The sequence below is a fragment of the Pyricularia pennisetigena genome, chromosome 1, assembly GCF_004337985.1.
Source record: "Pyricularia pennisetigena strain Br36 chromosome 1, whole genome shotgun sequence".
Classification (NCBI taxonomy): Eukaryota; Fungi; Ascomycota; class Sordariomycetes; order Magnaporthales; family Pyriculariaceae; genus Pyricularia; species Pyricularia pennisetigena.
In genome coordinates, this window is record NC_043740.1 from 3613911 (window position 1) to 3639079 (window position 25169).

At 53.2% G+C, this 25169-nt stretch overlaps 8 protein-coding genes across 8 annotated transcripts; 3 read left to right on the plus strand and 5 right to left on the minus strand.

The window, feature by feature from the left end:
- Positions 1–379: 379 nt before the first annotated feature.
- On the minus strand, positions 380–3831 carry PpBr36_07625 (uncharacterized protein; the record flags this gene model as incomplete). The annotated part of the gene is made up of 5 exons (XM_029894760.1): positions 3286–3831; positions 2828–3195; positions 2702–2762; positions 1808–2024; positions 380–1698 (listed from the first exon to the last, which is right to left on the minus strand). The coding sequence occupies exons 1-5, from the start codon at positions 3523–3525 to the stop codon at positions 380–382; spliced, it is 2205 nt and encodes a 734-aa protein (XP_029747869.1). The 5' UTR covers positions 3526–3831.
- A 1607-nt stretch (positions 3832–5438) lies between these two features.
- PpBr36_07626 (uncharacterized protein) lies at positions 5439–5702 on the minus strand (the record flags this gene model as incomplete). The annotated part of the gene is made up of 1 exon (XM_029894761.1): positions 5439–5702. One exon carries the CDS (start codon positions 5700–5702, stop codon positions 5439–5441), a length of 264 nt encoding a protein of 87 aa, XP_029747868.1.
- Positions 5703–7241: 1539 nt separating this feature from the next.
- Positions 7242–8855, minus strand: PpBr36_07627 (uncharacterized protein; the record flags this gene model as incomplete). Its single annotated transcript, XM_029894762.1, has 3 exons — positions 7242–7521; positions 7596–8447; positions 8533–8855. The coding sequence occupies 3 exons, from the start codon at positions 8853–8855 to the stop codon at positions 7242–7244; spliced, it is 1455 nt and encodes a 484-aa protein (XP_029747867.1).
- Positions 8856–11021: 2166 nt separating this feature from the next.
- Positions 11022–12715, plus strand: PpBr36_07628 (uncharacterized protein; the record flags this gene model as incomplete). Its single annotated transcript, XM_029894763.1, has 4 exons — positions 11022–11165; positions 11292–11702; positions 11756–12222; positions 12292–12715. 4 exons carry the CDS (start codon positions 11022–11024, stop codon positions 12713–12715), a joined length of 1446 nt encoding a protein of 481 aa, XP_029747872.1.
- Positions 12716–13121: 406 nt separating this feature from the next.
- Positions 13122–14426, minus strand: PpBr36_07629 (uncharacterized protein; the record flags this gene model as incomplete). The annotated part of the gene is made up of 1 exon (XM_029894764.1): positions 13122–14426. One exon carries the CDS (start codon positions 14424–14426, stop codon positions 13122–13124), a length of 1305 nt encoding a protein of 434 aa, XP_029747871.1.
- Positions 14427–15662: 1236 nt separating this feature from the next.
- On the plus strand, positions 15663–18306 carry PpBr36_07630 (uncharacterized protein; the record flags this gene model as incomplete). The annotated part of the gene is made up of 3 exons (XM_029894765.1): positions 15663–16190; positions 16307–17935; positions 18022–18306. The coding sequence occupies 3 exons, from the start codon at positions 15663–15665 to the stop codon at positions 18304–18306; spliced, it is 2442 nt and encodes an 813-aa protein (XP_029748475.1).
- Positions 18307–19116: 810 nt separating this feature from the next.
- Positions 19117–21104, plus strand: PpBr36_07631 (uncharacterized protein; the record flags this gene model as incomplete). Its single annotated transcript, XM_029894766.1, has 3 exons — positions 19117–19311; positions 19400–20173; positions 20343–21104. 3 exons carry the CDS (start codon positions 19117–19119, stop codon positions 21102–21104), a joined length of 1731 nt encoding a protein of 576 aa, XP_029748476.1.
- Positions 21105–21440: 336 nt separating this feature from the next.
- Positions 21441–24733, minus strand: PpBr36_07632 (uncharacterized protein; the record flags this gene model as incomplete). Its single annotated transcript, XM_029894767.1, has 3 exons — positions 21441–22022; positions 22112–24252; positions 24319–24733. Coding segments are annotated over 3 exons (3138 nt in total), but the record flags the coding sequence as incomplete, so codon positions are not given.
- Positions 24734–25169: the final 436 nt, after the last annotated feature.

The following is a 25169-nucleotide window of genomic DNA, read 5'->3' on the forward strand; positions in this document are numbered from 1 at the left end:
TTCTTGTAAATAACGTACAGTGTGAGACCTTTCCACCGAGGTCTTTTTTACTGCTGAGGTGAAAAATAAGTCTTTGGGTTGGGATGCGTCCAGCAGTAGAGCCATGTAGACACAGCCAAAACTGACATGAGCACATAAAGAGACCCCTTCAACCAGATTCAAGAATCTGAATAGAAATGGTAGATAGTCAATCACTTTTACTAAGACATATTATAGAATCAGGTTTAACACAGGAAATCGCTTTTTAATGATAATACATGGAGGCATCGCTATCTCTAGCATAGAAGTGGTATATGATCCCCCAGGGACAGATTTTGCAGGGTCAGTCTATAGTAGCTTTTTGGTGATACATTACAAAATAGTACAAATCCACCCTCCCTCAAAACAGCTTGAACCCATTCCCGGCGGCCTGGTTCATAAAAAAGTTCTTGAGCGGCCTCGCGGCGTTGACCGCACTCAGGCCCAACGACCTCAGCGGCACCAACGGCCCGCTGCCGACCGAGTAGAGCTTGTGCAGCTTGTCGCAGACCCCGAGGATGACATGGTTGGCCGCGTACCGCTCCGCCTCGTACGGCTCGAGCGACATGCGCGTGCCAAGATCCTGCCCGTGCGCCACGGCCTCGGCGATGGTCCGCGAGAGGCTCTCGACGTCGCCCTGGCCCGCGTTCAGGCCCTGCCCGGCGAGCGGGTGCACCGTGTGCGCGGCGTCGCCGACCAGCGCCACGCGCTCGCCAACGTACGTGTCTGCATGCCGCATGCGGAGCGGGAACGACGCGACCGAGCCCTCCTGCACCTCCACAACCGGGGCGGGCAGCGCTCGCGGTGACGGCGGCGCGTCAACGGTGGCGTGCTGCAGTCGCCAGGCCAGCTCGTCGGCTTGTCCGGATGGTATCGTGTGCATGTACTCCAGGTCCACGGGGCTCAGACGGAAGGCAGCGTTGACCATGGCGGTGAAGTCGGCTGGCGAGAGGCTCTTGAGGAGGGCCGCGTAGGCGGGTGTCGTAGACCACACCAATGTGGAGTAATTACCCGGCATGGGGAGCGAGGCTATCGGACCCGAGGGCAGGAAACGTTGGTACGCAACCCTGTACATGCTGTCGTGTGCCGCGATGTCGTCTTCGAGCCTCAGGGTGGCGACCACTCCATGCCTATCATAGTCCCAGCCCTTGGCCTCAATGCCGGCAAAAGACCTCACGGGGCTGTTGGCGCCATCAGCGCCCACGAGCAATCTCGCAAACAGCTGCCTGCCGCCCGCGAGGCTGACGACGGGCCACTCGGACAGGTCCATCTCCTCGGTGTCCTTGCCGAGCGCGATGTCTTCGACGCTCGCATTGTCAAACACATCGACGCCGCCCAGCTCCTCTAGGCGCCGCAGCAGGCCCGAGGTGAGGTTGAGGTTCTCCACCATGTAGGCGATGGTGTTGCCGCGCGCCGCCTCTGCCGATCCTCCTGCCCAGTCGAATTCTATGCGTGCCCCCGTGACACCGTCCCAGACCTGCATCTCTTGATATGCCTGCACGCGCTGCCGGTCCAGGCGAGACCATGCGCCGATCGAGTCGAGAAAATGTGCGGACGATGGCGTGAGAGAGCTGCATCGGTTTGAGTACTGATTCGGGGGAAGGCTCCAGTTTCTTAGCTTGGAGAGATCCTGCGCCTCGACGAGGGCAACTCGGAGTCCGGCGGTAGCTGGGTTCGCCCCTGGAAGGAATTGAAGCAACTTGGTCAGTTTCGAGACTATCTGTCAGGTAGAGTAGAGCTAGGTGGTAGCTTAGACAAGGTAGGCAAAAGAGCCTCGGGGAATACCTACTTAGTGCAGTCAACAAACTAAGTCCGGCTGGGCCACCTCCTACGCAGACAACATCGTAAATGTCGAGCTTGGATCCGCTGATGCTTGTATATGAGCGCGCTGCTGTCCTTGACCTCTTGACGACGTCGTTACACCTTCGGCAAATGTAACGTGTGGTGGATGGCCTGGACAGCATCGCGACGGGCGGGAAAGGCTCTCCTGTCGTGTCGAAAAATGTCTATCAATATCCGACAGAGCTAGAGCTTTGCAGAATATCTGTGCCGAGTTTGGCTATTAGGAACAATTAGCTTTGAGTTTAGAGTGGAAAGAATATGGCCCGTCGTGGAATCGCCGGACAGTGGGCCGCTGAAGCTTTGTGACGGGCCCACTCCCCGGCGCCGATGATACGGCCCCATAATTCGGCAGGCATCTCCACAGCAGGCATCTTGTCAAGTTCAATGGCCACTACCACAGGTACGCATTTGCTTCCAGGAACCTATCTTCCTTAGAGATTAATACTGCTTTCATCTAGTCCATTGCACAACTCATTTCTTTCACCTCAAGCTATGACGGATGTCAAGTTCTCATCGTAGCCCAGAGATTAACTCAAGCTCTCGTCCCCTCCTCATCATGTCGTAAATGTATTCGCTCCAGATTTAAATTCCATCAAAGTCAACTCCTTTCCAACAATGTCTTAATAAAAAAAAAAAAAAAAAAAAAAAAAGGTAAAGCCAGCTTAAAATCACAGAAAAACAACAAGTTCCTTGTCTGGAGACGCAGAAACCAATGTGCAGTCGGCGCTGGCCCATGATGAGTCAAGCTTTGTCGCCCTCGCGTCGCTGTTGTTGCCGCCAAAGGCCTGCTCGTGCTCGATATCGATACTTCCTACATCCTCGAGCAGCGTAACCGACGCACAGCCCGCGCTGGAAATGCTATGTGGGCTGGCCACCTACGCCACTTCATTCGCTTTCCCGTTCTGGTCAGTCACCGGGGATTTCTCAGCTTCTGCCGTGTGCTGCTTTAGCTTTCCTTCCTAGTCACTTCCGCCCCCGGGAAAGGTCATGGATGGGGCCGTCCTTACCTGCGGTGGTTTCTGGCACCGGAGACGCGGCCGTCTCCTTCTTGCTGCCGTTGGTCTCGCTCATCGCCGGAGTCGATGATGACGCCTGCTCAGACTCCAAGCGGTAATCTGGCCGCCAGTTCCCGAGGTCGTCTTCGCAGTCGCACACTATCTGCCGGCTGTCAGCCGCTCCATGGTAATCGGGAATGGCTGCTCCGGGGACCACTGCCTCCTCGTCGAGAAGTTCGAGTAGTCGTCTGCCGTGTCGGGCGAGGATGATCTGTTTCTCTGCACGCTCAATGGTGGCGAGAAATTCGGCTTCGTAGGCTGCTTTGAGGCTTTTCCTTGTCTGCCGAATGTATAGAAGGGTCAGGAACTGTATACAGTGAAGAACAGCAGGAGGGGCTTTGATAAAGCACAAGAGGAAAATCAAACTTACAATATTGAACAGCTGCGCTTCGGCCACCAGATTCTCCGCCTCGGCGCGGACGAGCTCCTGCTCGAGGATCACCAGTCTTGCGCTCTGCGGCTCCTTGCTCTTGAGCCGCGCAATCTCATCCACCAGCTTTCCCCGGTTCTCCCGGCTCGGCTGGACGCTTCTCTCCGTGTTGCGAATGTGCTTGAGCATGGAGCGGCTGTCCTCGATCGCATGCGCGTATGCATCCTCCTGCTCGCCCATCTCGGCCAGGATGACGCCCAGTTTATCCGAAAGGTCGGCGACGGCCGGGTCGGGCGTCCGCTCGCCCCACTCGGACAGCTGCGTGGCGATCGAGATGCGCTCCCGCCCGGCCGTCTCGTGCGCACCTACCAGGGTGTTCTCCGACTTGATGAGCTTATACAGCCGTCGCGAGAGCTCGGGCTGGTGGTTCAGCGGGCCGCGCAGCGACTTGAGAAAACCGCCTCGGTTGCGATTTGCGTGGCCGCCTCCGCCATTTTGGGCGCCTGCGCGCTGCCCTTTACTCGAACGTATGGAGAAGCTTCGGTTCCTGTGATGGGGGTTGAGAAGAAATCCGATGGTAAGTATTTATTTATTTTGGCTGTGGAGACGGGGACTGGAGCTTTGCCTGGCTCACATCTTGTTTTGTGAAAATGTTTTCTTTTTGTTTCGTTCCTGTTATCGGAACACCGTCTCTTTGTGATTCAAACTTTTGGTCAGCTTCCACGATCCAAATTGTGAGTGAAGTTTTCCTGTAATCCGATAAAGTCAGGGATTTGTCTCCAGAAAGTAGCCCTTTCTGAGCTACAAGTTGTAGAAGCAGTCAGGATAGCTCAGTTGCATGGCAAATGCAAGTGTATATCCACGCCGAGGCAGGTGCTCTCAGTATTAGATTCATGTCGGCAGTACTCACCAATCTCTCAGGGCCCGGGCAAGTATTGTACGACCAGGGTCAGCAATTAGGTGCTGGGCTTACTGATCAAGCGTTTAGCTTGAAGAAAAAGCTTCGCCTTTATTCGTACAAGATATGGTATCAAAATGGACCAAAAAAAGATGAAAGGAAGTGGAAGTGATCTTCGACAAGGTCTTTATTCCCTTTCTCCCTCAGGACAGCAAAGCACTGTCTATGCCAGCGGTCTCTACTATAAGAAGTCCCGCCACTAACTGGCTAATAAGTCTGACGCGCAATAGCGCACTCCATTTTACAAATTCCTTTCACAAGTTTGCAGCCGGCATGACGACAACCAAGCCAAATACTGAAAGTCCGCCCACCTTGCTTGGAGAGACAATGCATTTCTTAGATAAGGTTCTCTTTCCCCCCCTCAAGAGCAGTACCCTTCCGATGGGTAAGGTAGTTAGTTAGCTAACTAGTAATGAACCCAGTACGTTCGATGACGGCACCGGAACCAAAGAAAGGACAGGTAAAGGCAGGCTAAGATGAGGAGATAGACGGCCATGGGAAGGAAAGGGTGTCAATCGATCGGTGCCATGACGTCATTGGCCCGAGAACCGGATCCGCGTTTTGTTGTCAGCTTTAGCGATGCGGTGATTGGGCTAAAATTGAGTCTCTTATTTTGCAGGTCATGTTGGTGTTGGTTAACGGATTTCAACTTTTTTTTTTTTTATAATTACTATCATTATTATTCTTCGGTATTTCGTAGCCCGTGACCAGTCAAAGCATCAAACTGCTGTCATCTCATACATGTATTTCGTCCTAATTAACTTGGTAGATCCATGTACCCCATATGGCCCAATGCGTTGTAACACAACACGTCCCTCCGAACGCCTGCATCAAATGAATTAAAAAGCGATCCTGAAGGCGCAATAGCCGCCAGTCCCCAAAGTTCCTGGGCCTTATGTGGACATAAAAGAACAAAGTCCCACGGACTGAAAACAGGAGCAGATGAAATTAAAAAAAAAAAAAAAAAAAAAAAAAAATTAAAAATTAAACAGAATAAAAACCAAAAACGCTCCGACACTGAAAAGTGGAAGAAATGTAAAGAAATGAAACAAACATGAACCCGCGAGACCTCGGTGTCTATACAAGAGACAGCTTTGCAAGCCGCTTATACGAAAATCATGAGGCTCATAAAAGAAGAGCAAAAGATCATAATCATAAATAAAACAAGAAGCCACGCACGAAATGCACTCCACAATCAGACATATCGCCTGCTCGTGGTCTCGCTGCTGCGCTGGTAGATGACTGGCCCGCTGGCGCGCGGGCTGTGATGGTGATGACCATGGTGACCGTGGTGTGACCTGTGCGATGAGACGCTCACATACGAAGACCTGGGCGAGTGGTGGTGATGCCCGTGGTGATGATGTCCATGGTGGTGGTGGTGATGGTGATGTCTCCTCGGGGGGACGATCTCCTCCCGGTAGTAGTACTTTGTCTTTGAGGGCTCTGCACCAAAGCACATCTTGGATTGTCTGGGTGGCAGGTAGTGGAGTTGATACAGTGTGTATATAGGTAGGTGGGGGTTATGTGTGGTAGACGGATATCCGAGTATTTGGTATTTGGCGGCTATACACAGAACCAGGGAACCGGATTTGTGTTGTGGTTGGGACGCGGATCTGGCGGCGTGATTGCAGCTAATGGTGTGTAAGAGGTCTGTTGTACGGTAGTGGGACGTTGTAGTATGCTATGCAAATAGCTACTGTCTCTGTAATTGTAGACGGAGGATGAAGGATTCAAACCCAAGGAAAACTAAAAGCTATGATCCAGGAACTCGGGGGGAAAAAATTAGAAAAAGGACCCTGAACAGGGAGGACCCGACTGGTTTATATCCAAAAGCCCTGCAAGTGTAGTGTCGTCTTTTCGTCGGAACGCACATCACCTTAAACAAGGCAACCAAAGCCATGGGCAAGGGTTAGAAGAGATAGACAGGATGACTTGCACTTGTCCCTACGCATGTCAGGGAGTCATCTGCCACACCCCACACCCACTCTTCACGCGCTTGTGCCTGCGCCCCAATCGCAAACTGGAGCTAGGCCGCCTGCTTTTTGAAGCCCGACTCGATCAGAAATGCAAGGAATCGGTAGGAAAAAGATAAACCCCACATAGTCGCTCTTTGTAACACAGTAGCACTGCCGCAAAGCGAATGTGGCGCAACTACGACTACGATATAGTAGGTCTAAAAAAAAAAAAAAAAAAAAAAAAAGGGAAAAAACCGGGCGTCGGCTGCAGAACGCAGCACCCGTATTGAGTTGGGCTGCGGGGAGGGTGAGACCCTGCACAACAACCAGGTTGAATCAAAGACCCCTTGCAATCCCTGCTTGTCGTGCAGGAGCTATGAGGTAATGCCGAAAAGACTGCGAACCGAACCTAGGCAAGTCGTGAGAAAAGAAGACATCATATCTGTATTTCTTTTTTTTTTCCCCCAGCTCATCACAAGAATCGATGAAGAATGTCCCTTTTTTCCCTCTCTCTCAATCTGAAACTCCTGATAATCCCTACCTAGTCTAGACTGAAACATTTTCGCTTTCGAGTGATGCGGGCGGGCAGATTGCAGCTAACTAAAGTGCTTATGCAGCTTAATCAAGTACGATGTACTTACTACCCTAATGGGCGCGGCCTCAGCGGGAGCGTAATGCAGCCCTATCTACCAAAAGCAAAGGGTCCGTGTGCTGAAGTCCCTGCTGACTGCTTCAGCTGGCCTTACATGCCTAATTCTAGATGACCGGACGGCTGTAAGCTTGGAGTTTAAAGAGCCATGGGATCTCGAATCACCAAACACCTCAAGGCATCTAAGCAACAGGGCGAATCAAACGGCAAGCTTCCTTAGCAAGGCCTGAAATGCGAACCTTTTTTTTTTGGGTTTTATATCTCCCTTCCGAGCAGATTGGTATTACATATGCGCGAAACAAAGCCTGAGAGTCTCCTTTTTGCATCATCAAATTCCCTTGTAAAACTCGTCATAACGAAGGCTTCTCCTTCTAAATACCGGTCAAGTTCTCGTCTACTTCTTGTAAGAAAACTTGGTTTCGACTTGGCCTGCAGCCCAGACAAGCGCAAAAACGCCCATCAAGCTCGTAAAGATCACCAAGGGCTTCCGCAAGCTTGCATTGAACGAGTAATCGTAGGATACTACAAGCTCCCGGTCGCGGTGCTCATCGATGAGATTGTGCGCTGTGATCACCAAAGATGTCCTTCCGATTGTATCCAAGTATGTCCTTTGCGTTCCAACCTCAACCGACGTGATCGACGACGAAGGGATTTTGGTGTGGTACTTGACGTTGCTGTGTTAAGTATATCAGTCAGTGCCGTTCTTCATATTACCTAGAAGTATCAGCTTGCACTCTGTAATACTTACGTGGCTCCCTCGGGAAGCAGTAGTCGCAGCTGAACCTGGCTGTACTCGATACCTTCGGGCTGCTTAGGTCCCTCCAGAAAAGGCACATTGAGCACGTATTGACCTCCGCTAGCACGGCGCACAAAATTCTTGGCATCCGCATTCCATCCGATGGTAAAAGGGAACCTCCAACCACCAAAGATGGGGTAACGCGGCTTCACCTCCAGAAGGGCTTCCCGCTTGTTGCTGCGGAATCTCGAGGTAGAGACATTACCGATCACGTCATAGTAGTACACGTCGGAACTTCCCACACGAAGAGGGAACTTGATTTCCTTGAGAGCATGTGTGGGAGAGTTGTGGTAGCTTTGGGTGGCCCACTTGACGCGGCTGAACTGCGAGCTAAGGTTGGCGCCCATGTTGAAAAGAGTGTAACGCTCCTCGAAAGCAACATTACCGCCCCAGTGGCTGACCTCGATATCCCGCTCCAGGCGGGCAATGTGAGTCACGGGTTTGGTGAACTCGAACCTAACCTGGACCGGCTCGAAAGCACCGGCAGGCTTCTCATCGAAGGGGCCGTAGGTGAGCTTGGAGCCCTGCTTTGCCGGGTTGGGCTTGTCGCCATCGACAGAGGGAAGTTTTGTGTAATCGGGGACATTAGGCGAAGAGAACTTGACTTCTGTCTTTTGCTTCGATGTGACATAGACTGACGGACAGTACGCAGAGAAGCGGTACGCAAGGAACTGGCTCCCGTCCTGGGCCACTTGCGCAGGCAGCGGCCTAAGCGCCTTCAGGATGTTGTAGGTGATTCCCAAAGTCTGCTGACCTCCAGCTTTGAGCGGGGTGGGCAGTCGTATCCGGTAGTACTGCAGGTCGCTGGAGGGGAGAGAATCGTTAGCTCCATCTCCCAAGATCTGCCGTTGCAAAAAGCGCGCCAAATGGAGGCCAACAGGATGCTCACCTTTTCGGGTCAAACTCAACTGCTTCGACTGTAAAAGGGCCTGCGTCGTCGTTCTTACGGTCCTTCACCTCGAACCCACCAACCCGTGACAGCTCGTCGACCGTGAACGGGAAGAAGTACTCATCCTGAGGAGTGCTGGCGATGTTCTCAATCAGGACGTTGACCTGCTCCTTGACATATATCTTCTCTAGCGATATGACATGAACCAAGTTGACGTTCTTGAATACTTGAGGTGGTTTGAAGGTCGAAGGAAGGCGAACGGAGCTTGCCGTCGCGAAGCTGAGGAGCGACAGCGCAGCCGGGATGGCTGTCCAGAGCTTCATTGTGAGAGAAATGAAACGAAATTGGTCATCAACAATACTGGCGGCGCTTCCCCGTTGGCAATTGAATCGTCACAGTCGTCTTTCGTGACGTCGGAAGCTCGATATGAAGATCCGTCGTGACGCCGATGAGATATACCTGACCAACTAACGAAGCCGACCCGCTTCACACTTCGAGACAGCTTGCATCAATCGATGGAGCTGTCCCTGTCCCGTGTTGTGCAGGGATCAAAAAGCTTACGTTGCGTTTCATGTGCCACATTGATGTTGGAATATGTGGCTGGGGGAATCAACGGCTGCGCCACGTCTCTAGGATGTCAAATCTATCTAATTGCCAGGCACCCCAGTTCCTAGCTGCGTCATTTCATCTTGGCACAGCTGCAGGTGTAACTCGTACGACCCCTCATTGTAATTGCCCCGCGGTCTCCCTCTGCTGTACAGCATCGTATTGTACATGCCTTTTCGCACGAGATATTCTTACGCAGTAATCCAGCGTGGTACCGACTTTAGGTAGGAGAGCTCTAAGACACGATAGGTTCACATCCAGTGTTTTGTCTCGCTCAGGAAGGAAGGGGTACATAGAAGGTGACAATCGGCTCCATAGCAGCTTTAGCAGGTAGCTCCTGTCTTTGTGGTTTGATGCGATTCACGCTGCATTTTGCGGACCCTCAAGATTAGATAATGCTCCAGTCGGTGACGCGATGTGCTTCTGCTTCTGCGGGTTCTGTAAATTCAAACCAAACTTATTTTGCTTTGGGTACATGAGTTCGTTGATGAGCTTGTCGGTGTGTATCCTTCTTCAATTGAGAATAATCTACCGGCCCAACAGCTGTACAGTACACTTAAATATCTACGCTTTTCCTTATACCTGCTCATTGCCTGAGTACTTGGGATTTTTGGCACATCGATACACCCTACTTTGACGCTGTAGGGTTCTTCATCCGTATTCTATATATCTTTACCGACGTCAAACGATAGTCAACGCCAAAATGGTGGGCTTGGGTCCGAAGAAGCCGCCGCCACGCAGGGGTAGTAAGTTATTTTGTTCACATATTGTGTTTTCCTTCTGGCGACACAAGTTCCTTGTGCTTCTCTCAGTTTAGTGTGCTTGGCCTCGCTTTTTATACGGAGAACAACAGACAGCCCTCCTGAGCATATTGAACGGCAAGCAGAAAGTTATTTGTGATGTTTAATGTTGCTGGGTGTCACAATCCCATTTCAATCGGCCACTTGACGAGCAACTTTCTTATCTGTCATCAGATCTATTTTAATTTGAGTTTGGATCGAGGATGGAACCAAGACAGAAGCTTCTAGCTGTAGTCATCATTCGACACACGCAGAATACAGCACTGCTTGAAGCACATCCAATCCGACGACGCCCAACCACATGCACTCCCGAATACCAAGCCAACCAACCATACCAAACCAGGCAGGCGTCAAGCGATCCCGGTAGAGATCCCCGAATTCTTCAAAGGCTTGGTAAAGAGGGGAAATACCGCTGGTGGTGGAAGCGGCTTCTCACGCACGAACGACATCATTGCATCACACACCCCCAGCACACCACACTTTTGCCTATTCACCCGTCTCCTTGTGCCCTCACGCATTCAGTCAAAACAACCTTTTCCCATTCAATTTGCCTGCGCCTCGACATTTAGCTCGCTATCCCGCATCCGGTATTTCCGCATAGAACTTTGCGCCATTTCGCACTGTCATGCGTTACCCAGGAGAAAAAGCACTGCAGTGTTGATTACGAAATCCAAAGCTACCTACTTCATCGGGCACTTGACGAACCTGCAATAAATACTCCCTTGAGCTTCCAACTCAGCCGCCCAAGCTCTATCCCGACCTCCAAGTGTGAGACTCAATTCAACACAAGCTTTTGTTTTTTGTACATCCATCATCCCTGTTCCAGCTCAACACTTATCATCTCGATATAAACTTCCTCCTGAATCATTCATCCCTGTCCACACACCGAAGAAGAGCTTGAATAAGGGCGTAAGCAGCTAGTGAAACCTCGAGATGTCGTGGACTGTGAACAACGGGACCTTTGTTTCTACTAGGAGACAACATCAGTCATATTCACCTCACAACTCTCGCGCAGGCATGCAATTCCGCTGCTCAGTATATCCTGAGCTCTTTGAAACTAACTGAGAATACCGAACAGGCACCATGGTGGACGCTCCGAAGGATCTCGTCAAGGAGATCAAGGACCTTGAGGAGATGTTCACGGTCGACACCGACAAGCTCAAGCAAATCACCAACCACTTCGTGGGCGAGCTTGAGCGGGGGTTGAGTGTGGAAGGCGGTGACATTGTGAGTTTGTGTCCCTAGGGAGCTTGCAGCGAGCCTCTTAAATGAAATAAACATGACGCAATATACACACACATATATATAGATGCCAAAACCTCTCGTGTAGATCACAACTGACATTGGCCACAGCCTATGAACCCTACGTGGGTCATGTCCTTCCCGGATGGCTACGAGACCGGGACATTTTTGGCACTCGATATGGGTGGTACCAACCTACGTGTCTGCGAGATCACGCTCACTGACCAGAAGTCGGAGTTTGACATTATCCAATCCAAATACCGGATGCCTGAAGAGCTCAAGACCGGCCAGTCCGATGAGCTTTGGGACTATATCGCCGACTGCCTGCTTCAGTTCATTGAGACCCACCATGATGACGGAAAGAAGATTGAGAAGCTGCCTTTGGGCTTCACCTTCTCTTACCCTGCAACTCAGAACTACGTTGATGAGGGCATCTTGCAGCGATGGACCAAAGGCTTCGATATTGACGGCGTCGAAGGAAAGAATGTCGCGCCAATGCTGATGAAGGCACTGTCTGAGAGGGTGAGTTATAGTACCTGATAAATATGTGACAAGACAGAAGGGCTCAAACTAAGGACCGCGACCAGGGCGTGCCCGTCAAACTTGTGGCTCTGATAAACGACACCACCGGCACCTTGATTGCCTCAGCTTATACGGACACTAAGATGCGTATTGGCTGCATTTTTGGCACTGGCTGCAATGCTGCGTACATGGAGGACTGTGGTTCTATTCCCAAGCTGGCGCATATGAACCTGCCCCCAGATACGCCCATGGCTATCAACTGTGAATGGGGCGCTTTCGACAATCAGCACAAGGTTTTGCCGAGGACTCCTTACGATGTAAAAATCGACGAGGATTCTCCCCGACCTGGACAGCAGGCATTTGAGAAGATGATCGCCGGATTGTACCTGGGAGAGATCTTCCGTCTTATTCTGGTTGACTTGCATGATAACCACGAGGTCCGCATCTTCAAGAACCAGGACATCTCCAAGCTACGACGTGCCTACACACTCGACTCGTCGTTCCTTTCAGCTATCGAAGAGTGAGCTCCCCCACAATGGATGAACAAAGAAGCAAGAGTACCGCTAAAGGCATACTAACATTGGCTTAGTGACCCCTGGGAGAACTTATCCGAGACCTTGGACCTGTTCCGGGACAAGCTCAACTTGGTTCCTAACCGGAACGAGCTCGAACTCATCCGACGCACTGCGGAACTGATCGGTACTCGTGCTGCCCGGCTGTCAGCATGCGGTGTGGCCGCAATCTGCAAGAAGAAGAACTACCAGTCTTGCCATGTGGGCGCTGATGGATCTGTCTTCAACAAATATCCCAATTTCAAGCAGCGGGGTGCCAAGGCCCTCAGGGAGATCCTCGATTGGCCTGAGAAGAAGGATCCCAAGGAGGAGGATCCTATTGAGATTCTTGCGGCTGAGGATGGCAGTGGTGTGGGTGCCGCACTAATTGCTGCGTTGACGATAAAGAGGGCCAAAGAGGGTAATTTCCACGGCATCAGCAACCCAGAGAACTTTAAGTGAGGGGCCAGTTAGTCCCTCAACGAGATTCGGCATACATCGGTCTCATGATGCATCACACCATTGCAACGGATCATGAACCAGACCCACACGCAGCTATCCAGATGGTAGAGCTTGATAGATATGTCCGCCCTATGTCCCAAGGAACAACCTAGAACCTTTTGTTTTATCGTCCCTTTAAGAACTATGTACCGGTGCCAATATTTTGAAATGATTATGGAAGGGATTGAGACTTATTGTGTTGCAAAACTACGTTGCGAGACACCACGAGATTAAGATAATTAGTGGTAGCACTGAACACAAGTCTGGATCCTCAACCCAAAAAGGTACACACTGGTAGACGATAATCTGCCAGCAATTTGTTAGCACAGACTTGGCATAGAAAGAATACATGTTTAGATTTCCGTGATTAGGAGGGAACCCAGGAAAGAAGTGCAAACTTACTGTCAAGAGTCCAGTACCTCCTCTTGACACCCTCCCACTCTCCTTTCCCAGCCTCTGCCATTCGCTCCATGTCAACAGGGACGTCGATCCAGTCGACATCGAGCCCTGCCTCAGCTAGGTGCATCTCAGAAACATTGATGTAAACATCGTAGCAGATTCGCCTGTCAGCCCCCAGCCCATTAAAGAAACCAAATCGGCCCTCGGCATCAAGCAGACCCGGTATAAACTCGGTAAAGAACATGCGGAGCTGGCTGTAGTCCTCGCCGAATGTGTCGAAGTAAATGGCGTCGTATACCTCTCCGGCCTCGAGGAGTTTGCGACAGACGTCTTGCCATTTGCCTTGATGCATCTTGAAGGCGCCCGGTTCGGGCCCGGACTCCTCCCAAGCCGCGCCGAACTTTGAGTCCAGTGCGGTCTTTGCATGCTGGATCACGGCAGGATGTGCCTCTATAATGTGGTGCCGAGACGGTTTTGTGGCCGCAAACATGCTGTCGATGATCCCCATGCCGAAACCAACATTCAGAATACGCTTGCCGGCGGGCAGCTCAGGCAGCAGGGCGTCGACGCTGCGGCGCATGATATCCGTCTCCCAAGCCATCATGACGCCATTGCCGGCATCGTCAATCAGCGCGCCGTCGTTGTAGGTCAGTTTGGAGGCGAGGTAGGCTTCGCTCTCGACGGTGTGCTTCTCCGTGGGGGCGTCGGCGACAGCCGCAGCCGTCAAGGCATCGACATCGATGAGCTCAGGCGCCTCTTCTCCATTCTCTATATCCAGGTCCACCACCTCCACCGCCTCCTGCTCCTCCGCGTCGCTGCCGCCACTCGAGAGCGCCTCGTAGCCGTCCATCAGCCCAAACAGCATCTCGGCGCGCACGCCGGCGTCGCGGCACATGGCGTACAGGTCGTCCAGGCCCTCGCGCAGCGCCACGCACCCGGGCGTCTCGTCCCTGTCGTCGACATCGTTCCAGATGGCGCCGGACCAGAACAGCTCGGTCAGGGTCTTGCGCGCGAGGTCCATTGCTGCGGTGTCGTCGGGCGCCGTGCCGGCGGCGGCCCGCACGGCGGCGTGGAGCGGGGTCTCGCGCGTCTCCGGGTCCTGCACGCTGGCCTTGCCGGGCTCGTCTAGCAGCTTCTTGAGGAGGGGCGCGTCGTGGGCGGCGGCGGCGCGAAGGATCGCGGCGGTCTCTTCGGGGCAGGATGGCGATATGCGCGGCTGGGTTTGGGGCGGCGGGGTGGCGGCCGGCGCCGCGGGGGTTGCGGCGGTGGCCATGGTGGGCAAGCAGGGATAAGTAGAGCTTGTTATGGTTGGTTGGAAGGTGAGGAAATATTATTTGAGACAGGGTGGTGCGTACGGCACTTTGGCGCAAATTCCAAACTTTTTTTTTCTCTTGTCTTTTTTCCCCCCCTAGGACGGACCCCTCCGGCTTGTTGCGGCAGTAATGCGGGGCACTTTGACGGACTTGGCTTCCGGACCCGAGCCGTCATGATGTGGACCGCGCATCGGGCTTGTTCGACTAAACAATTCACTGGGAAAACCTACCCTGTATCAATTGACTACCTGATATCATTGCATGCTCCAGTCTTGCCTGATCGACAAGCATCCATGGCAGAGGTGGCTGTCTAGAACTTTTGACGCGCATAACCGGCTCAAAGACAGTGCGCTTAGTGAACGGGCAACGGCAAGGTGTGGGGTTCAAGGCGCCGAGCCTCCAACAGGTTCACCCCATGATCCTTGTCGAGTCGAGATCGAGACTTACGCAATTGACCAATCAAATGTATTCTTGAAAAACGTGGACGGCAATAGTGGAGTTTCAGTCACGAACTAAGCACACGACCTCCCTGGCCCGAAAGCTTCACTCACTCGGTGGCGATGCACATCGTGGCCAAGGTTGAGGTTTTTTGTCTGCAGCACGCTCCGTCCTTATCCATCGAGCCACCTTCAGTGCCGAACTAGTGGTTGCAGTTTTTTTTTTCCTTGGCGCATTTTTGTATTCTATGTATTTGTTTTTAACTCTACGACGAACGCCCATTGGACTGTCGCGCAGAATAGGACAGTCGCGAACCACAGTTGCTAACCAAGGTCGGGTAGCCACGACAAGAGCCGACCCGCAAGCTCCTGCAAGAGCTAGCCAAGCTACCTAGCTAGCGCTAAACTACGAAACTGGTCCTGCAGAGCAAGGACATTATTTTGGTTGCCGTCACCAGAGCCGCCCGCTTGGTTTCCATTGTTTTTAAATTGTGCCTTGGAACGTAGTATCTGTATATATTCTACTACGGTTGGTTGGTGCCTCAACTGTCTGCCTTCCTATTGGATATCTTGGCAGCCCTACCTCCTTGGGCGAAAACTATTTACGGTACCAGCTCCCCTTCCCTTTTTTGTTGTTTATACCTCAACCGCATTGCCCTGAAGAGACGGCACCAAGCCTGTCAATGGCGTAATTCTTTGGAATCACCTTAGTTTTGCGCTATCTTGGCGCTCTTGCAGCTTCGGCAACCCTCCCGACCCATGCTAATTATTGAATACGATCTTGCTACAAAGAAGCGAACCTGGCACTCGACCAGACTCTCCGGTCCGTACCACCTAGACAGGCCCAACGTCGTCGTCATGAAGTTCGCCGAGCAGCTGCGGGCCAGCATAATACCCGAGTACCAATGGTACTACCTCGACTACCCGGGCCTCAAGGCCGAACTTAAGCAACCGAGCGGACCGGTCAGCAAGAACACGGGAGCCCGGGAATGGTCAGAGGATGACGAGACTCGCTTTGTGCGGAGGCTCGAGGCCGAGCTCGAGAAGATTCACCAGAAGCAGCAGGTCAAGTCCATCGAGATCACCAGAAGGATTGCTGTCTGCGAGAAGGAGGTCATGGATACCATCAGGCGCCAAAACGAACGCGGCACCGGTCCTGGTCCTACCGAAGAGGAGTTTGACCTGCACGAGTCGGATCTGAGCGATATCATCGCAGACGTTCACGACCTTGCCAAGTTTGTCCAAGTCAACTACACTGGGTTTTATAAGATTATCAAAAAGCATGACGTACGTACGCCCTTATTATTATTATTTTTTTTTTGTCTCTGTTTTTTGTGCCAGCGCCTTGACTGTAGGTTGGTTGGGGTTCTATGCTAAAATTCTGCTCGCTTGCTGTTCTGTAGAAAATGACAGGTTGGCATCTGAAGCCCGTCTGGGACAGTCGGTTGAAGGCGAAGCCGTTCTACAAGGAGAACTACGACGCTCAAGTTGTCAAGCTCTCGAAGCTCTATGATCTCGCTCGCACACGAGGCAATCCTGTTCAGGGAGACAGTGCAGCTGGCGGCGGACAGGCCAGCTTCGTCCGAAACACCACAAAGTACTGGGTTCACCCGGACAACGTTACCGAGCTGAAGCTCATTATCCTCAAGCACCTACCAGTGCTCGTCTTCAACGCAAGCAAGGAATTTGAGGTAGCTGACTCGGCCATCACGTCGATCTACTACGACAACCCGGAGACTTGGGAGCTTTACGAGGGGCGACTGAAAAAGACGGAGGGTGCCGAGGCCATCCGCCTTCGTTGGTACGGCGGTATGGACACGGAAACTATATTCGTTGAACGAAAGACGCATCGCGAAGACTGGACGGGCGAGAAGTCGGTCAAGGCGCGCTTCCCCATCAAGGAGAAGAACGTGAACGCGTACATGAAGGGAGATCTCCTACCTGCGGCCCTCTTTGAAAAGGCTCGCCGGGAGGGCAAGAAGCCACAAAAGGTGCTCGATGAGCAGGAGCGTCTCGCGGCAGAGATTCAGTATTCGGTGCTGAAAAAGGGTTACAAGCCTGTCTGTCGGTCGTTTTACAATCGCACAGCGTTCCAGTTGCCGGCAGATGCACGAGTGCGCATCTCGCTCGATACTGAACTCTGCATGGTACGCGAGGACGACTTGGATGGCAGGAAACGTGCCGGTGACAACTGGCGCAGGATGGACATTGGGATCGACCATCCTTTCAGCCAGCTGCCGCCCGAGGACATTGTTCGGTTCCCTTATGCCGTGCTGGAGGTCAAGCTGCAGACCCATGTAGGACAGCAACCGCCAGACTGGGTGCGCCAGCTCACATCGAGCCACCTGGTAGAGTCGGTGCCCAAGTTTTCGAAATTCATCCACGGATGTGCGAGCCTGTTTCAGGACAGAATCAACTTGTTGCCCTTCTGGCTCCCGCAAATGGATGTCGACATAAGAAAACCACGGACTCACAATTTCGGCATCCACCGACCGGCAGCCAACTCGGCAGTAACGGCCACCACCGACGACGAAGAGGACGAGATAGATTCGGACGACGAGGAGGCCGAAGATGCGGGCAAGAACGGTGCAGCTGGCGCGCATACTACCAACGGCAATGGTGAATCATCCAGCCGGGGACTCCACCGTGGTCAGCGAGCACAAGATGTCGAGGACCAGACTGTGGCGCAGCCGGTAGCCGATGAAGATTATCCTGTCTACGATTCGGACGTAGAGGAGGATGAGGACGTTCGGCTGGAAGAGGCACGGAGAGTGGGTGGTTGGGACTACTACTCGACACTGTTTTCTATATATTCGAGTAAAGCCGCGCACACGGGTTTGGCGGTGGCGAAGGCGCTCATCCCGCGCCCCCGAGGGTCAGCCATCCCGAGAAGCGAGCGAAACGAGGCTCTCTGGGGGAGCGAGGACACGAGTCTGAAGCGGTTCAAGGCTCCTAAGGGCAAGAAGATTCATGTGCCGGTCCGTGTCGAACCAAAGGTGTACTTTGCCGCCGAGCGCACCTTTCTGGGTTGGGTGAGTAGTCGTCTTGTTGACATTAACAACAACACTTTTCTCTTTCAACTAATTTAAACGACACTGGATGCTAACGGATTATACAGCTCGAATATTCGATATACGTGGGCATGATTGCTACAACTCTGCTGAACTTTGGCGACAAGCCCAACAGCGCTGCATTTGTGGCAGCCGGTGCCTTCACGATTGTTGCAATTCTTTGCTTGATATACTCGGTGGCTATCTACCTGTACAGAAGCCGGGCGATTCGCACGCGCCGAGCGTCGGCCAAGTACTACGACAAGCTGGGGCCTTCAGCTCTATGTGTGACATTGTTCATTGCGGTTCTTCTGAACTTTGGGTATGAGGGGCACAAGAGAAGTTTTTGGTAGGCCCCTGTGTGACAGTACTTTACTCGGGAGTTTGTGAAGCGAGAAAAAAAAAAGAGAAAAAAAAAAACAGTTGAGGACGCCTGTATGTGTCAATGGTAATGGTGTACATAGTCGGGTCTGCCTCGCAGAATATAGTTTCCTTATGTCTTGACCTGTAGGCTAGTGTTGTTCTCCTTGTCTTTGTTGACACTCAATGTGAGCATCTTCGGGTGGGATTGCTCCTTGTGTAGACATACAGTACCCAAACAATAAGCGACAAGAAACAACGTTGAGGTGAGCATATTCTCACTTCACTGGCTAACAATAATGGAGTACATCTAGACGGATTATCGCTGGCTGACGGCGTAAGGTGTTATGGCCAATAGTGATTTTGACGAGTTAAACATTGTCAGCTAATGTGTCAGTTGCCGATGAGCCGGTCCGAGACCAAATCGTGCTAGGGCTGAAAAAAAAAAAAGTCACCGAGCCGACTGTAAGACGGAGACTTTTTAGGGGCTGGAGAAAACGTGGTCGAGACCGAGATTGTGTCCGAAGAAGTAGCCGACTCCATACAGCAGCCAAACTAGCTTTGTGTCGGTTTTCAAAACGAATGCTTAGAGGGAATGCACCCAACTCGCCCCATGTCTGTCTGTACCTAGATAGGTAGGTATACAAAAGAAATGGAAGTCGTACCATCCTGAAAAAAAAAAAAAAAAAAAAAAAAAAAAAACAGCAGCGTCGAAAAAAAAGAAAGAGAGAAAAAAAGAAGCAGAAGCGGCACCAAATCCTCGTTCGTCGACAAACAAAAGCAAAAAAAGACAAAGCGAAACCATGACCACGACCGTGATGCAAAGAGCAAATGCCACAGAATTCGGACATTCTGCTCCCCCAGAGGGTCCCCATACCATCACAACGCATCTTCCCGGATGGAAATCGGCCGAAGGTCTGCTCAAAGGAGATGTGGCCATATTGCAAAGAATCCGGAGCATATACCCACGCTTTGGGCCGTTTGGCGTCGTTGCACAAGTAAGTCCAAACTTCCGTTCCCTTGCGAGTATATATATATGCATAGACCTAATCCTAAAACAAAACTTCCTCCTCACACCCCCATCAGCTGTCCATGGCCGTCCACAAAAAGCTGGGCCTCCAAGAATCTCAGGCTTGCTTCATTTGGGCGTGCTCCGATGCCTTGGAAAAGACCAGGCTGCACGCCTGCTCCTCTTTCCGGGACGACAAGGACAGGGTCAAGAACACTTCCGAGATCTACGAGACGGTCGTTCGTGTCAAACTAGGCTCAGACACGTTCAAACTTTACGTCATCCTCGGCCCGGCTGCAAACCGCAAAGCTATGGTGTTCTCGTGGCAGCTGGTCGGTTCGGGAGCGTCGACGAGGCTCGCCGAGGCGCTGCTTCCCGAGATAGAGACTTCGTTGGAGGTGGTCGGCGCCGGGGGTGAGGAGGATTTGCTGCTGCCCGAGGGCCTACCCGAAGACCACTCGCACGTTGCCCTCCGTCGACGCATTCTGGATTTGCTGCAGCGCTCCCCCATCGACGCGGCACGCGCGGCGCAGCTCAGGCCTGACGACATCTACCTTTACCCCAGCGGCATGACGGCCATTGTACGCAACCACGAGGCCCTGGTGGCTTACCGCCCCGGCAAGGTCCTCTGCCTCGGCGCCGTGTTTAAACACACCTGGATACAGTTCACTGAGAGTGGATGTGACGGCATGAAGCACTTTGGCGCCTGCCAGGACGACGATTTCCTCTATCAGGTTGGCGAGTGGCTCGAGGTCGAGTATCGGGAGGGGAGGCAGGTTAGCTACTGCTTCCTCGAGTTTCCGTCGAATCCTATCCTCGTCTCGGCCGATCTCAAAAGCCTTCGTAAGCTTGTAGGTTTTTTTTTTTTTTTCATTTTTTTTTTCATGATTAGCCCCTGACCCCTGAACTCCAGGTTGAGGGGCCTTTCTAAAGATGAAGGTTACTACCAGTATATAAACCCAAAAGAAAAAGAGAAATAAAAGAAAACAATGCTAACAAAACAATTAACCCGCATAACAGGCCGACAAGTACGGCTTCCCCCTCGTGGTAGACGACACGGTCGGCTCCTTTGCCAACATCGACCTCCTCCCCGTGGCCGACGTCATCGTAACGTCCCTGACCAAGTCCTTCAGCGGCTACGCCGACGTGCTGGGCGGCTCCGTGGTTCTGAACCCGTCGATGCCGCAGCACCACGGAGCACTGTCCAGGACGCTGGCCTCGCAGCACCGCAACGAGCTCTTCGCCGCCGACGCCGCGACCCTCGTGTCCAACAACGCCGACTACCTCGCCCGCAGCACCACGCTGAATCGCAACGCCGCCGCGCTGGCCGGCGCCCTGGCGCGCGCCACGGACGTCGTCACGGCCGTCAACCACGTCCGCCACGGCCGTACCTGTGCAAACTACGCCGCGTTCAAGCGGCCCGCGACGCCCGAGTTTGCGCCCGGCGACACGTGTCTGCTCAGCGTCGACTTTGCCGACCTCGACACGGCCGCCGCCTTCTTAGACGGCTGCGACTTCTTCCACAGCGGCCACCTCGGCGCTCACAGGACCCTCGCCGTGGCCTTTAGCTACATGATCTACCACAGCGCCGGCGAGGACGAGGGCAGGTACCACGCCGCGTACGGCTGTCGCGCCGCCCAGGTGCGCCTCAGCGCTGGGCTGGAGGACGAGGCTGAGCTGCTGGCCATTGTCGAGGACGCCCTGGCCAGGACGAGGGCTGCCGTGGCGGCTGCGGCCGCGGGGAAGAAGGGCGTTGAGGTGCCGGGCAGCGGTGCGGCCTGAAGGCTTTTGCCCGAGGGTTGTTTGGAATGTCTTGTGGTGGTGCAGGTTATACTGCGGTCATCTTCAGTCGTAAATATTGCATATCTTAAGCTTCTAGCATTGTCAAGCTCTTTGGGTTTTACCATTAATTAAGCCGGCCTCGATTGTATTTTTGCTCGCCTGCTTTCACCTCTGAATCTAGCAGTAAAACTTGGTATAGCAACAGAAACACAAACCACAAACATGCAAGAAATCATTACTCCAATTGAACCAGACACGTCAACTCGTCACTCATGGCTTGCGTGGCATTAGAAGCAGAGCCTCATCCTCTCATTCCTACACCATCACCCGTCCTTCTCAAACCTGGGCTGTGATCCTCCTGATTTGCTTCCGAGGTCCCTCTCCAGATATCGTGATGGCGCCGTCCATCTCCAGTGCCCTTATACACTCGGCAAAGTCGCTGGCCTCGACGGGGACGCTGGCACCCTCGCTCAGCCTCCTGGCCACCTCGCTGTACCGCACCTGGTGCCCGCCGGCCGTCATCTCGTCCAACAGCCCAAGAACAGCGGCCTTGAGGTCCTCGCGACGCCGCCTCTCGGCCGCACTCGTGCCCTCGGTCAGCAGCGACATGTCGATGCGACCCTGTGCATCAGTGGCCGCCGTCTTGAGTGCCGACTTGATGAGTCGGTTGGCCTCACGAACGTCCGAAGCGCTCACCTCTGACGCAAGCCGCATCTTGGCGTGCGCCTCGGAGAGACGGATCATGGACTCCAGCTGTCGCGTAGTTGCCGTGATGCGCTTTTCGGCAGAGCGTACGTCCTCGCCCAACTTGCGCATCTCCACGTATGCGTCTACCAGCTCGCGAGCTGCCTCTTGGCTGATGGTGGGGTGGATGTTGGCGCGGGCGTACGAGATGTATGATGTGAGAAACTCGACAGGCTACAGTCATGTTGGTTTCACATGTTAGCAAGCTTTACAGAGACAGGGCATAATCACGGGCGGATGGAACTATGCTTTTTACGACTTACTAAAATCTCGTTGCTAGAACTTGCAGACTCTGGCTTGTCCTCCAGGTACATCGACAGAAGATGCTTGGCTAGACGACGATCATTCTTCTCGTCAACCCGGTCGAGAATGAGGTATACGAGATCGAAACGGGAAAGAAGAGTAGGGGGGAGGTCGATGTTCTGCGGCACTGGAAGATCGGGGTTGTATCGACTGCCAATAGGATTTGCCGAGGCCAGGATGCTAGTGCGGGCATTCAGAGTTGTGATGATGCCTGCCTTGGCCACCGAAACTGTCTGCTGCTCCATTACTTCGTGGAGGACTGAGCGCGTGGCGTCCGACATTTTGTCAAACTCGTCGATGCAGCAAACACCACCGTCCGAAAGAACCAAGGCTCCGGACTCGAGCACCAGTTGCCGTGTTTCCGGGTCGCGAGTCACGTACGCCGTCAAACCCACCGCGGACGAGCCCTTGCCGCTGGTATAGATGCCCCTGGGAGCAATCTTGTGCACATACTGGAGGATCTGAGATTTCGACGTCGAAGGGTCACCGCAAAGCAGTACGTTGATGTCGCCTCGATACTTTGGACTGCCTCCCTTTTGGAAGCTTTTGTTTGTGCCTCCGAATAGTTGCAGCAAGATTCCTTTCTTCACGTCATCCATTTCGTAGATTGACGGGGCTAGGGATCTTGCCAACAGCTCGTAGATGTCGTCCCGTTGTGCGGTAGCTCTGATCTTCTCTTCCTCCTCGGGGGTAATCTTGCGGGTCTCCTGCATGTTGGCATCCCCCTCTCCAGCCTCTACCTCCTCATCCTCGGCAGCCAGGTCCAAGGTCGAGGGATCGACCCCCATTCGCTTGTTGTCGACCTTTTGGATGTGCAGAACGTCGACATACGTCTTGTGGACGCTCTTGACGGACCTCTGACGAGGGTTCACACGCACGGGCATGACACGGAAAATTCCAGTGAGTTGCACCCTGTCACCAGCCTTGCAAAAGTCCACGAGCTCGTTGTATGCGCACACCGAGACCGAATGCGGAGTCTGACCGGCAGGCACTTCGTCGGGGGTCTCTTGCAGCTTGATGACCTGCTTGTCGGCAAACGCACAACGATTGTGAACAATCTGCATCGAGTTCTTGGCAGAACACATTTGCCGCGGGCACTCGGTCGGCTCCTTAATCCTACCACGGTCGATCGTGACAGTGACTGAGTGGTTGCAGACGCTGCATTTGAAATGTGCATCCCTCATGTCTGGGATGACGGGTGTCGTCCGAATCACGAGACCTTTGACGGCAATCAGCTTGTCCATGTCGGAGGGATTCAGATCTCGTAGATTTGTCGTCTTCTCCAGTCCGAAGGGGCGGATTGCGTAGGTGGTCTGGGCCACTTGCTCCTCCAAGTCATTCTCAGGCTCTGCAGCCGGCCGAGGCGTTGCTGGTCCACCGAATTCTGAGCTGGCATATTGCGGCTCCGAGCTTGGGGTAGCTGCCACCGGGGTGGCTCTGATGCCAGCACTGCTCTGAGAACGCTGCCTCGCCATCTCTGCCTGAGCAAGATCCTCCATCATGTTTGTCAAAGCCTGGTCCATGATGGGAACAAGCTCTTGGGGATAAGCCTGGATCTGGTGCCACAGTTTGATCGTGCGCGGGTAGGCTTTGAGGTCGCGGAGATCGACATAAAGCCTCGAAGTCCCCAGCAAAAGCATAGTCTCCATGGCCTCCATGTAGGGTCGGGACTCTGCGTCATCTCGTTGAGCAGTCTCGGCCTCTGTCATTCCATCCGACCAGAGGCGGTACTTCTTGGTAAAGTTTCGCGCAAAGTCCTTGAAGGAGGCAAACGTATCGTCGATGGAAACCGTGGTACCCCAGATCAAGCCGCCGCTGTCTCCGCCCAGCGCATTCGCTTCTGAAGTATCCGGGTTGACCGTTCGGAACGATGGCGCATCTGAGCCGACCTCTGTAACGACATTACCAGACGGGTCTAGTACCACACGCCTTGGATGGGAGGATCTCAGAAGGGCATCAGGATTAATATCACCGCGGCGGTTGCGGGCAGAGCCTGAGCGCGAGCCAACAAAGATGCCACTGCTTTCACTACGAAGATTGTCTGAAAGGGGATTGAAAGCACGTCCGGGGCTGGAACTCTCGTATCGGATAGGAGAAGACTCTGTCAAAATGCAGTGAGATCAGTATTAGACCAGATACGTTGTTGCTTCCCATTGGACAGACATACCTCCGATGAGTCCACTACCACTGGCCCTTGGCGTCCGTTCAGGGTCTTCTTGGCTGTCGGACTGCTGGCGCAATGGTGAGCTGGGGGTGACGTTTGAACGCCGCGCTGTTGACTGGCTGTGCGTCATCTGACGCAAAGGAGAAGAGGGTTCTTGGGTTCTGCTCCCGTTGGCCGGCGAGGACTGATAAAACATAGGACTCGAGGCCAACTGCGACTGCCTGGGACCACGGGGGGTTCCTCGGACTGACGATGCCGGCTCCTGGTCCTCTGGAGCGTTCGACAATCCGGCCTGGGTGTTGCGCGCCGCATTGCGCGAGGGCGTCGCCGACTGCGAACTCCGTGTTCGCCTACCAGATGGTGTAGACATTGCGAACAAGACTATGGGTATAGATGAAGTGTAGATACGGGATTCTGTCTCTGTGTGGGGATTGTCGCAACAGCTACAAAATCTAGAGTTTGTTGATGATGAAGAGGCGTGAATGTGGAGCGAGTGGGCGGAGTGCGACTGGTTGACGGGAGAACCAAGACCAAAAAGGCAATCAAACAATCAATCATGGAGGGGGGGAAATGCTACAGTAGAGTGAGAACACGGTCAGGGCCTACTCAAAAATTGACGACGTGAGTTCGCCGCGACATCTTCGCGTAAAGTGGATGGTCCGTGCATCAACGGTGGAGGGGCAATCGTTGAAGACTTGAGAAGCTGTCGGGGTCACAGTAAGAAAGACTCAATCGTGGCACTGTACCGCTGCCAATCGAACAGCTTGCGTTGTGTAGCTGCGCGCGACACTCTATAGGAGTACCAGGCTAACATTCCCCGGCGAGAAACAAGAACAAATTCGGAAAGACAACGG